This window comes from Eumetopias jubatus, unplaced genomic scaffold, assembly GCF_037043125.1.
Source record: "Eumetopias jubatus isolate StellerSeaLion01/CBP00866 unplaced genomic scaffold, mEumJub1_p1.0 scaffold_10, whole genome shotgun sequence".
In the NCBI taxonomy this organism is placed as follows: Eukaryota; Metazoa; Chordata; class Mammalia; order Carnivora; family Otariidae; genus Eumetopias; species Eumetopias jubatus.
The window spans coordinates 65,131,928-65,144,021 of NW_028274816.1; the positions used below are offsets into that span (position 1 = coordinate 65,131,928).

At 57.4% G+C, this 12,094-nt stretch overlaps 1 protein-coding gene across 5 annotated transcripts; it reads right to left on the bottom strand.

Annotated features, from left to right (window-relative positions):
• Positions 1–2,122: 2,122 nt before the first annotated feature.
• Positions 2,123–11,514, bottom strand: MZF1 (myeloid zinc finger 1). 5 transcript variants are annotated; one of them, XM_028093305.2, is made up of 7 exons: positions 10,995–11,514; positions 10,293–10,634; positions 9,250–9,783; positions 8,625–8,808; positions 7,892–7,962; positions 7,656–7,776; positions 2,123–3,755 (listed from the first exon to the last, which is right to left on the bottom strand). In XM_028093305.2, the coding sequence occupies exons 3-7, from the start codon at positions 9,643–9,645 to the stop codon at positions 2,308–2,310; spliced, it is 2,220 nt and encodes a 739-aa protein (XP_027949106.2). In that variant the 5' UTR covers positions 9,646–9,783; positions 10,293–10,634; positions 10,995–11,514; the 3' UTR covers positions 2,123–2,307. The 5 variants fall into 5 exon arrangements, with proteins under 5 accessions (XP_027949106.2, XP_027949109.2, XP_027949107.2 ...); XM_028093308.2 differs by lacking the exon at positions 10,293–10,634 and having other exon boundaries at positions 9,250–9,685; XM_028093306.2 differs by lacking the exon at positions 10,293–10,634.
• Positions 11,515–12,094: the final 580 nt, after the last annotated feature.

The following is a 12,094-nucleotide window of genomic DNA, read 5'->3' on the forward strand; positions in this document are numbered from 1 at the left end:
GCAAAAGCGGGCAGGGAAGGGAGGCGGGGTGCTGTGGGCCTCCAGGCTAGAGATTTGTGGATGGGATCGGAGCAGTGCTGGGGGATGGAGAGAAATGGACAGATTTGGGTAGCTTGGGGTTGGGGGTAAGAATAACTGGGTGGATGTGGCATGGGAGGCCATACTTGGGAGCAAACAGTATGGGCTCAGGTACGGATGATCCAGGGACAGGCTGGTTGCGCGCTATTGTAGCTTCCCCAGATGACCAGTGCCTTAGGGGTTCCTCTCCTGGCTTCCTCCGATGGTTCTGGCTGAGGGAGGCCAAGTGGTCATTCTGTCCAAGTCCGCAGCCCTGCTGCTCGTATGGTAGCACTTGGGTTCACAAACCCCAGCCTGGCTTGCAGGGGTGTCCCCAGCCAACTGCAGAAATGGCCCTTCGTGGGGGGCTCTCATATCACTTCAAGTTTTTTTCTTAGAGGACTGATTCAGCAGGTGAGTCCGTGGACTTACGACTTTGCGCATGGGGCCCCGGCCTGATGTCTCATGCCTCTCATGTGTGTTACAATTTTTCCCGTGTGTAAATTCAAGTTCTTAAGTAGTCATATGTGTGCAGATTTCTCTTCATGTTCCTCAAACACCAAGATGATCAAAACACGAGAGTGAGCTTTCTTGTTCTCTTTGTTTCTGATTATAAAATTCACAGAGGATTTGAAAAAAGTCAATGTTACAGGATTTATGAAGTTCTGGCAATACTTAGCCTCACAGCACTAGCTGCCTCGGTGTTTGTGTGCCTTCCTTAATTGGACCCCTTGCCTCCACCTAGGGACCCAGTGACTGCCTTCCTCCCCTGATTAGTATACCCCAGGTCAGGATCCTCAGAGTTCGGTTTGTGGTTGGAGAGGACAGGAAGTGTTGGCACAGGGCCCAGGGGACCTCTCCCCACCTCCTGACTGTGCCACATGGCAGTGCCCCTACACAAGGGGAGCTGTTGACCAGAGTGGCCCTGGTCCTGGCTGGGGGTAGGCCGGCGGGGTGGGGGGGGGGGTGGAGAGAGGGGTGGAGTAGGGGAGGGAAAGAGGCAGGGAACACGCCTTCTCTGGGGTGACCATTGGAAGCTTCTGGCCGAGGCTGGCGTCTTTCCCCGATTTCAGGACCCCAGTTTTGTAGCAAAGTTCAGCTGTATCCCTGGAAGAAGCTTGGACACATTAGCCTCAAAAGATTGTGTTTAGAACCCCTCAGGCCGAGGGCAGGCTGACCCCTGCCCAGAGTGGGGTTTAGGTCCCAAGCCAGATCCTGATGCATGAAGAGCTTTTCTTTGGCGCTGCTCTTCATCCTGCTTTCGGCACCCCAAGGTACCCACCGGTTGGAGGTGGGGGTGGTGCTAGGCCAAGGGCCTGGACAGCGGGATGGAAGGGTAAGATCAGTAAGGCAAGACGCAGTGGCATGGGAAAAGTCTAGAGGGTTCCAGAGATGCCAGCCCGGTGTAGACACCGAACCTGCACTGGCAGCTCGTGTGCTTTGATTTGGAAGCTGCCAACAGCTGTGTTTCCTGGGATTTGCCACTGAACACATTCCTCAGAGACCACCCCCCAGCGTGGGGGAGCCCTTGGGGGCTGCACACCTGGCAGGGTTGGCGGCAGCTGTGGCCCACGGAATGGGAGTGATCACTAGAGGGCTAGGGAACTGGCCTGGGGCCTCCAGTGGACTTTGATTTCTGGACTGGTTGGGGTACTATCCTAAGGGGAACCTAACCTCAGCACCCACTGGTAGTGAACATGCGTGAATCTAGGTTTCCAGATAAAACCTAGCTTTTATGCCTAAGAAATGGCTTCCTAGGTGTAAAGTTTTAACAGACACATCCCCAGCTCTGGCCTGCTGGGCACCAGTCTGCTGCTTCTACTGGGCTGGACGATCGTGGCTGGCCCGGGAAACCTGGGCCAGTTCTCACCTGGCAGTTGGCTTAGCCCATAGCTACGCGGGTGGAAGGCATCATGGGCAAACAGGTGGCACCCACAGACCTCGGGGGGTGCTGCTAGGAGTCCGTGGCTCTCACAGAGACTGCATAGTTTCCGAAGTGGTGGGCAGGTGGGCAGAGGGACCCGCGCAGGTGGGGAGGCACGGAGTGGGTAGATTTCCAGACCCATGCTCTGTCTACTGTTTATTGAGCACCTACTGGGAGCCACGTCCTGGGTGGGCCCGCCTGTACCCAAACTTGATCAGAGGCCTCACAACCACCCTGTGAGGTAAGTGTTCTGAACGAACACGCTCCCCTCCCCCGACAAAAGGCCAAAAGCCGAGGCGCAGAGAAGGGGGTACGGTGAGTGCTGGTTACTCCGCACTGTGGATGCGCTGGTGCTGGATGAGCTTAGTGCTCTGGTGGAAGCGGCGGCCACAATCCTGGCAGGCAAAGGGCTTCTCACGCCGGTGGGTGCGCAGGTGCTGCGTGAGCGTGGGCCTCTGGCGGAAGGCCTTGCCGCACTCCGGGCACGCGTAGGGCCGCTCGCCTGTGTGGATGCGCCGGTGCTGTGTGAGGTTGGCGTGCTGCCGGAAGCTCTGGCCGCAGTCAGGGCAGGCAAAGGGCCGCTCACCCGTGTGGATACGCTGGTGCTCGGTGAGCCGCGAGACTTGCGTGAAGCCCAGGCCGCACTCGCTGCAGTGGTAGGGTTTCTCCCCGGTGTGCGTCCGCTGGTGGCGCGTGAGCTTCAGGCGCTGGCTGAAGCGCTGGCCACACTCCGGGCAGGCGAAGGGCTTCTCGCCTGTGTGCACGCGCAGGTGCTGCGTGAGCGTGGGCCTCTGGCGGAAGGCCTTGCCGCACTCGGCACAGGCGAAGGGCCGCTCGCCTGTGTGGATGCGCCGGTGCTGTGTGAGGTTGGAGCGCTGCCGGAAGCTCTGGCCGCACTCGGCACAGGCGAAGGGCCGCTCACCGCTGTGTACTCGCCGGTGCTGCAGCAGCACGGAGCGGCGGCCGAAACGCTCGCCACACTCCACGCAGCCAAAGGATTTGTCACCCGTGTGCACTGCCTGGTGTTCCAGGAGCACGGCTCGCCGCGGGAAGCTCTCGCGGCACTCGCTGCAGGGGAAGGGGCCTGGGGGCTCCGGTGCGCCGGGAGGCGTGAGGGGCGCGCTGGGCCCGGCGCCAGGGCCCGGGGGGTCGCCGTGGATGCGCTGGTGCTGCAGCAGGTTGGAGCGCTGCCGGAAGCTCTGGCCGCACTCTGCGCAGTGGAAGGGCTGCTCGCCTGTGTGCACTCGCCGGTGCTCTTCCAGGCGCGCGCTGCGCACGAAGCCCTGACCACAGTCGCCGCACACAAACGGCCGCTCCTCAGTGTGCGTGAGTTGATGGCGCAGAAGGTGCGAGCTTCGGCTGAAGCTTCGGCCGCACTCGCTGCACATGAATGGCCGCTCTCCCGTGTGTATTTTCTGGTGCCTCAGTAGGTTGCTGCGTTGGCTGAACACCTTCCCACACACGTCGCAGCGGCCACCCCGCCCCACCGCGGGGCCTGTGCTGGGGCGGCCCCGGCCCCGGCCTTGGGTCCTGGGCGTGCGCCAGCGGGCAGTGGCCAGTATGGGGCCCAGGAGCTGGCGGGGACCCTCGTTCGTGGGGTTCTGCTCACCTCCAGGGCCACTGGGGAGCACGAGTGCATGTGAGAAGCCACTTTCACGGGAGGGCGACTGGAGTCGGTCGGTGAGGCCGGCCATGCCGAGGTCCCAGGGGATGTGGAGGTGGGGGCTCACAGTGCCTGGGCCAGCAGAGACGCTGTCCACGTGGAGCGCAAACCCTGCATTGCACAAGGGGATCCCTCATTCATACCAAGAGAACTGTGTCTGGACCCACTCCAGCCCACGGTAAACAGGGTGAACTAGAGGGACCTGAAACTAGCCAGTGAGGCTTTCGGAGGGGGCAGGGGCAAGGATTCTTTCTGTGCAGGCCTCCCTACAGAGGCAACGGTGGGACAGAACCTAGCACGAGGGAGATTCAGGAGATGGGGACACGCTTTCCAGGCCTGGCTTCAGTTTGCAAGAATCGCCTTCCTGGAAGGGCTGTAGGGCAGATATGGGGCAGGTGGCCCTGCACTAGTGATGATGGTTTCCACAAACACACAGAAGTGGGTGGGTCTGAGGGGGGTTGGAAGTGGAGCCAACAGGAAAGAAACGGGGATGGGAGGGGGGTAGGCGGCAGGACTTTGGTCTGATGTGCCTTGCTTGAGATGTCCATGGGGCGTCTTGAGGGAGAGAGACTGCATGCAGGCTGTGGGGTGCAGGAACTGGGGCTCAGTGTGCAGGGAAATGTGAACATGGGTGCTGTGGCATATGCATGGCACACAGAGCCCTGGCCCTGTGTGTGGTCAAATAAGAGTGGGTCTCTATGGAAAGAAGGAGCAGGTCCGAGCCACGCTGTGGCACTCCAGCATTAGATGCTGTGTGAAAAGGGAGGTGTGACCAAATGCGGCTGAGAAGCAGGGGCTAGAGAAAGAGAAAGGTTGAAGGAAGTTAAATCAGGAAGACTAAGAGGCTAGCAAGGGCTTCAGTGGGACAGAAAGTCTGTAAGTTGTCAAAGAAAAGTCATAAATTATACTGCATCAAAGGAGATCATTTGTGCACAGCAAAGACAACCTTGGAGCCAAAGAATGAATGACAAACACATTTTCCAGAAGCAAAGGGCTAATTAAGCTTCTAAGTAAAGAGCTCCAATTAATCAACAAGACCCGTGACCTGACAAACACAGGCAAAGGATGTAACTAATGCTGTATCCCATAAGATATGCTGAGTTCGATCCTAATAAGAAACTGCAAATTGGAGCTGTACTCGACTACCATTTTCATACTCTCCCCAGAGGGACTCAAGTGTTTGCATGCCTTGCTGGTGAGCATTTAATGGGAAGTCAGTGGGGCAAAATACGTTAAAATGGCAAATTTCTCACACTTTGATTAGCAGTTTCACTTTTATGCACTTCAACAGTTATGTTCCCCGCTGTCCAAAGTGACCTATATATACGAGATTTCTCAGTCCGTCACTGAAACTCCACCCAAAGGAATGTCAGCAGGAGCCTGCCTGAATGGGCAAGTGTCTCCACAGTGAGCCCCAGTGGGGCTCCATGCAGCTGTCCAGAGACAAGAGTATTTGTTGCTGCGTGAAGTGGGAAGATGCACAAAAAATGTCAGGTGTGAAACATGGGGATTAGGCCTTCACCTGTGTTTTAAAGGGGAAAAAGGTATGTATTTGAATTTGTGTTTGCTCTTTTTTTATGCACAAAATCTTTTTGGAAGGACACACAAGAAGATGGTAATGTTGGCTGTTGGGGGACAAGACTGTGTAACACAGGCAGGAGAAGGGCATTCTACTGTACACTTCCTCGTGCCTTTTGAATTTTCTAACATGTGAATACATTAGCTATTCCAAATACTATGATGAAGACAGTGGCTGCAGAGATGGTTGGTTGAGGGATGAGGAGAGCAGCCAGGCATCCTTAATGGAGAGACCAAGGTAACTGAAGGGAATGAGTGTTTGAAGCTGGGGGCTGCGGTTGTCAACAGAGAGAACAGGGTTGCAAAGAAGGAACCCGCCAAGAAGTCTGAGGTGGTGCCGCCAGGGTGGATGGAGAAAGCTGAAAGACTGTGGGGTTGTGAACTGAGAGAGAAGCAGGTCCAAGTTGGAGGCAGTGGTCGGTCACAAAGCACAAGGCCGAGCCTGGCCAGCCAGCTGAAGACTAAAACAGCGGATGGGGGATGTGCCAGAGCCAACTCCCTCAACTCCAACATGCAGAAATGACAACAGAACCTGAGAAAAAACTTAAAAATATTTTGGGCAACTCCAAAGGAAGAAAGGACAGCTGGTGAGGTTCAGGAATCCAGAGCCTGTGCAGTGAGCTCTAAAGCCCCTGGGGCTTTAGACCTGGGGATTAAAGCCAGGCTCTGTCATGAAGCTCAGGGTTGAGGACACGGGCTAGGTTAGTGCAGTCCACCCACAGACCTGGCCAGGAATAAGCTGCTTGCTTTTGGCTGGGTTCCAGAAGTACCTTCACTGAACATCCTGGGGCCCAGATGATCCTTCCACTTCAGGGTTATGATGGATCCTGTGGCAGCCTCTCACCCACCAGGATGCTTGTCCCACGTGGGGATAAACAGGAAGCTCCAGCTATGAAGGGCAGACTGTCAACAGTGCAACCAGTTGGGAGAATTCACACCTGAAGAAACCAAACTAGCTAACCAGTTTGGAAAGGACAGTGAAGTATGTCCAAATCCTCAAAGGACGGATGGGCATCCATGAAACAAGGACATTATGAAAAAAGAAAGACTTAGAATCCTTATTGACAAAAAACATAGCGAATAGGGACTTCTGGCCAATAATGGTATCTATTTAAGTTCCATTCTGAAACAACAGTAAAAACAACAACAAAGTTTTTGTTTCTTGGGGCATAAAATCCACAAAGGTTAAAGAAGAGGAAAGGAAACAAACAAACCCCTAACATTTTCTACTCTGGAAAGCTGAGGGGCAAAGAGTAACTGTGTAGCAGATTGTAGAAAGTGAATACTAAGCCAGCAGTGAGGAAAATGGAAAAAAAAAAAAAAAACGAATCACTCTGTTTGACCTCAAAGAAGACTCGAAAAGTTTGGGAGTTAGAGGTACCAGGTAGCTCTGGCCATGGAGGTGAAGGGGCAGGGCCACCAAGCACACTATGCAGTAGTTCAGAACTACTGCATAGACCAACCCTGGGCACAGAACTCTGAGCAAATAGTGGGCACTGCTGTATCTCTGATTCCTGGATCCCTTCTCCCCATCCTGGCAAAAGGCTGGGTTGAGGGTAAGAGACCATACTGAGGAAGCAATATAGCCAACAGCCAAGTGATACACATTCCAGAAACAAGGGAACGAAACAAGGCAAGGAAAGGAAATTCAGAGAAACAATTCAAGCCAGTTTCCCAAAATTGAGAGGTATGAATTTCAAACTGAAGGGACTTACCAACAATGATGATGAAAAAACTCTGAAACTTAATTAGTAACAAGAATTCTTCATGTAGCCCAAGTAGCCTCATAGAGAATGTTAGGTGAGTGTGTTTTAGAGATGTAGCCTCTCAGAACTTTTTATCTCCCATACCAGAGTTCCCAGGAAGGTCCACCAGAGCAAGGGAGTAAACCAAGAAAGAGAAAGGGTCCAGGGAACAAGGAAGAAGGGGCAGAGACACTGGATGATGGCAGACTGAGAGCAGTATAGCTGAGGTGGACAGCAGGGGACCACTGGCTTCCTCTTCTGTCCTGTCTGATCCAGGTCCCTCCTGCCCACCCACTGTCTGCTAACTTGGGGTCCTTGCCAGATCCAGACCCTCCCTCCCCTGCTACCCAGTCAGTAGGGCAAATCCAGAATCTATGCACCTTCCAGGATGCTAGGGCTGGGAGAGGATGGGGGTCTGGGGGGGGAATACAGGCTCTGCTCTCAGGTTTTACTGTGGTGGGGAGCAGCACCTGGAGGGAGCCTGAAGTCAGCAGAGGGCTTGAGGGAAACCCCAGCAGCCTACTCCATGCCAGGGGAGAGCACAGAAGGTTACATGCTGCAAGAAACAGTCCACAGAATGGAGGAGCTTGGAGATGCTGGAGTGAGAGGGCAGGGCTAGGGGTGGGAGAGGTGAATGTGATGCTGCCCATGCAGAGGGCCCAGCCCCACCATGCCTGGTCTCACTCACCTGGAGGGAAGATGCCCCCAGCTTCCTCCTGCCACAGGGCCCCAGGATGCTCCCTCCATGAAGGCCCCTCAAGCCCAGTCTCGCTGTGGGGAGAGGCCTGGTCCAGCACTGTCTCACAGCCCTGAAACCACAGTGGTCGCTGCTCGTCTATGCCCAGCTAGGCTCAGAGAGGGACCTACCTGACCCCCACCCACTGAGGCTCCCCAGACAGGGAGGATGGCCTGTACGGGGCTCACCTGGGCCTCTTCAGGCAGGAGAGTGGAAGTGGCTTCTTGGGGGTTGGCTACAGGCCCAGAATCCAGAAGCTCTGTAGAGGAAGGTTGGGGTCAGGTGGCCCAAGGGTGTCCCCACCCCATTACCCTCCTCAGTGATATGCCAGATGCTGGAATCCACCCTTGGGGCTGGAGTAAGGCAGAACCCCCTGGAAGGCCATAGGAGGAGCTATAGCAGGATGAGACAGGCTCAGGTCTGTGCCCTGCACCCCTGCATGAGCCCTGGGCAGGAAGGCCAGTGAGGGTGGAGAGGAGCACTGCACCAGGGTCCACATAGGAATGATGCAGAGTGTGGGTGGCCAGTGCTGGCACCTGCCTGGAAGGAGTAAAACAGGGAGGGGCATGCCTCCCAGCACCCTGGGGTCCTCCTTCAGCCACACCCACCCATATTCAAGCCTGCTGCCTGCTCCCCAGAGACCAGCTATTGTCTCTCAGTGGATCTCCTCACATGCCCCCCACCTCGAGACCCCAACAGCCTACGCCATGCGGGGGGAGAGCACAGAAACAGCTGTGACAGTCAGACTTGGCATGTGAGGGGCAGTGATGGCCACCGGCTAGGCAAGATGGAGTGCGGGGGTGGGGGGCACCAGTGCACATGAATATTTCCATCCAGCAGGTGACCTTCAGGCTGTTGACGCCAGACTCCTCTGGTCTACCCAATCAGGCTTTGGGCCATGCATGCGTTGGCTGCCCTCACCTGGGTCCTCTGTAACCGTGGGCTCCTCTTTCACCCAAAGGCCCAGTGGTGACTCTTGTGTGGCTTCAGATGGTGTCCTAGGCCCACATTCTGGAGTCTGAGGCTTGGTTTGAAGGAGGGGCTGGAAGTTGGAGGGCTCCATCTTCTCTGATAGCACCTCCTGACCCTGCACTTGGACTGTGACCTGGGGAGGCGCCCCCCACCATCAGGGACCCATGCAGAGAGTTTGGCTGGGCACAAGCAGGGGGTTCATGGGCATCTTCCCCATCACAGGACCCGAGGTCCTGACCCACGAGGTTCTCCAAGGACCCACATCCCCCCAGCACTGAGTCAGGAGTGAAGGAACCACCTGCAGTTGCTCTCTTGCTGCTTACAACCACGAATGCCCAGTGGTCTCCCTCTCTCTCCACCCTGCAGCCCTTCCCGCGTCCATGACTCCAGGTGATGCAGGGATGGGCCAGTGAGGCTGGCCCTGGAAGCTTGGCTACTCTCACACAAGGTCTGCTTCAAGTGACCACTTCCAAACCACAAGGAACAGGTGTCTGGTTGAGCATGGCACTCCCCAGGGTGAGGCAGAGCTGGATACTGTTCCAGCCTGGATCCTCGCTCAGGGCCACTGACTCACCCATCTGCGGGGGCCTCCTGGCTCCTGGCGCAGCCCCTCGACCAGGGCAGCGGCCTCCTCAGGGCTGCCTGGCCGCTGTCCCTCCACACGGGCCTGGATCTCAGGGGGCAGCGCGCACAGGAACTGCTCCAGCACCAGCAGCTCCAGCATCTGCTCCTTGGAGTGCGCCTCGGGCCGCAGCCACTGGCGGCACAGCTCCCGGAGCCGGGCCAGGGCCTCACGGGGACCCTCTTCTTCCGCATAGTGGAAGTGCCGAAAACGCTGGCGTGCAGCCTCTGGGCCGGGATCCCACGGGGCGGCCTCACCCTCCTCCTCAGAGTCCTCCAGCTTCACCATGACAGGTCCCTCATCGTCCAGGGACGTGTGACCTGGGGAGCCTAGTGCTGCGGGCCTCATTGGAAAGACTGGGCGGGGGCTCCGAGGATAATGTCTTCCCCTAGGAGAGGAATAGGGTGAGGCTACTGCGAGGACAAACAGTGGCAGCAAATGCTTATTTGAGCGTCTACTGTACGCTTCGTTGTTCCATCTTCAGACCTGCACTGAGTAGAAGGCAGATAAGAAAACTGAGGCACAGAGTGGTGGTCACATCCCAGGCACCTGTGTCTCTGGTCTCTAGCTGGGACCTACACAGTCTCTGGCATTCCCCTGTTCCAAACAGGGTGCTTCTTAGGCATAGAAGGCACTCCTCCCTTAAATCCTGCCCTTCTACATGCACCACCCCATCCCTGTCCGGCAGCTCACCCACTGCCAGGTAAATGACATTTGCAATATTTACCACGTAGGCATAAGCACCACTACAGGTCCATCCCCCCCCCCACTCCCGAACACCAGCCCATCATTGCACCACTCACTCTCCCATCTAGTCTCTCAGCTTCGTTCCATAGGGCAGCCTCCCTCCACCTGCTCCCCACCCCCACAGATGGGCAAGGTCAACTCTGTGGCCACGCCTCCAGGCAGCACCCCCCCTCTCCCCCCCCCATTCAGCCCCATCCTCTGAACCGGCCCAACTTATCACACCATGTAATGCCCCACCATCTCTTCACCTTCCTGATTTAGGCAGGATTAGGAGGTGATGGGAGCTTCCAGGAGGCCCACGAAGGCCCCAAGACAACTGGACCAGGTGCCTGCAGGCAAGGTCGGAGATTCTGATCTTGCCTATTTGCTACGTAACCCTGGCGAGTTTCTGGGAACCTCAGTTTCCCCATCTTTACCGTCCCCCGTAAGTGGGGATGCCCCCCTTCCCCCGCCATTGCTGCTCCCTTTGCAGCTGGGAATAATGTGCGGGCTTTGTGAAGAAATCTGAGTTTATTAAGTGAGTAGATTCGATTTCCAGGGCCGCCGGATCCCGTGGGTCAAACTTCCGTTCCTCAAGGTTCCAGGCCAACCTGCAACCCCGGGAGAAAGTTGGACCATTTTTAAGCCAGCCAGCCACTGCGAAGCTTCCTGAACTACATTTACCAGAAATCTTGAAGAGCATCTTCCACTTTCAAGAGACCCTCCCTCCCCCCCTCCCCCGGCGGGTTTAGTGCCGCCATGGCAACCGGGGGGCGGGGCTCCTAGACCTTGCCGCTGTGGCAATGCACAGAGATTGAAGAGCATCGCGCGACAGCGCCCGGCTCGCCGACAAGGGGTGCTAGGTCCCTGCTCCGCGTGCGGGTCCCGCCGGGGAGCGGGAATCCAAGAGTCCGCGGCCGCCGCCCCGGTCCCCGCCCAAGCCTTCCTCGTTGAGAGGCCCCCGCCCTCACCTCCACGCTCTGCCGGCCGCTCCGCGCTCCTAAGCATGCGCACTCGCCGACTTCCCCCTCCCCGGCCGGACTATGTCTCCCAGAATGCTCCACGCATCAGCCCGAGTGCCTCCTTGCCCTTCCCCCACCCTCGCCTCCTTTTCCACCCTCCTCCCGTTCCCCGGGGTAGCGTTGTTCGCAACGATCAGATCACACGCCCGGCCGCCTCTTCCCGCGCTCCCCGCCTCAGATCCAGGCGTCCATGCCCCGTCGACGTGAGCAAGCTTCTCAGGGGGCCACGGATCGCAGCACCGCCTTCCCAACCGCGCATGCCCCCCACCACGTTTGCCTCAGTTCTTGACGGGCCTTCCAGGGATTAGCAGGGTTCTGCACCAATCACCGCTCTCGCTAGGACGCTGTCGGCCCGCGTCTCCACGGCAACCTTTTTGCAGAAACGGGGGGCGCCTCCTCCACCGCCCGCCCGGACTGCAGATTGCAGAGAGGCTCGGCCCAGAGCTTTCTGGGAAGTGTAGTCGGCTGGGCCCTCCGTGGGCGCTAGCGCCGCGCGACGTTCCTTTGTGCTCGTGAGCGGTAGGCGGGCCTGGGAGTCTCCATGGTGACCTGTGGGGCCGACCCGCCGGTCTCCAGCGCAACGCTGGGGACCTGGTGGGCGTCCGAGAGGCGATGGGGAGGGTGGGGTAGGGCTTGGGGAGCCGCCTGGGGCAGGGACGTCGAGTGAGACAGTGAGGACGGTGGGGAGAGGCCCAGCGCCTGTGAGCCCGCTCAGGGGCAGAGAGGCTCGAGGAGAGACCGCGAGCGGAAGAGGACAGATCCAGAGACCGAGACACCGACAGGAAAGAAAGTCATCAGGGAGGCATTCCCACTCTCAGAGACCCAGAGAATGTGATGAGAAGCCAGAGGCGCAGAGAGTCAGGCCCGGGTAGACAGGAGTGTCAGAGAAGTCAGCGAGGGGAAGGAGATCAGGAAGGGTTGGGTGTGAAAGGAGAGCCAGAGGGAGAGGAAGAAGAGCCTCACAGAGACAAGATCCAGACAAGCAGGGGCAGAGAGAGGGACAGGGTTTTGAGATACAGCAAAGATGGGTGGAGGGAGAGTGTTCACAG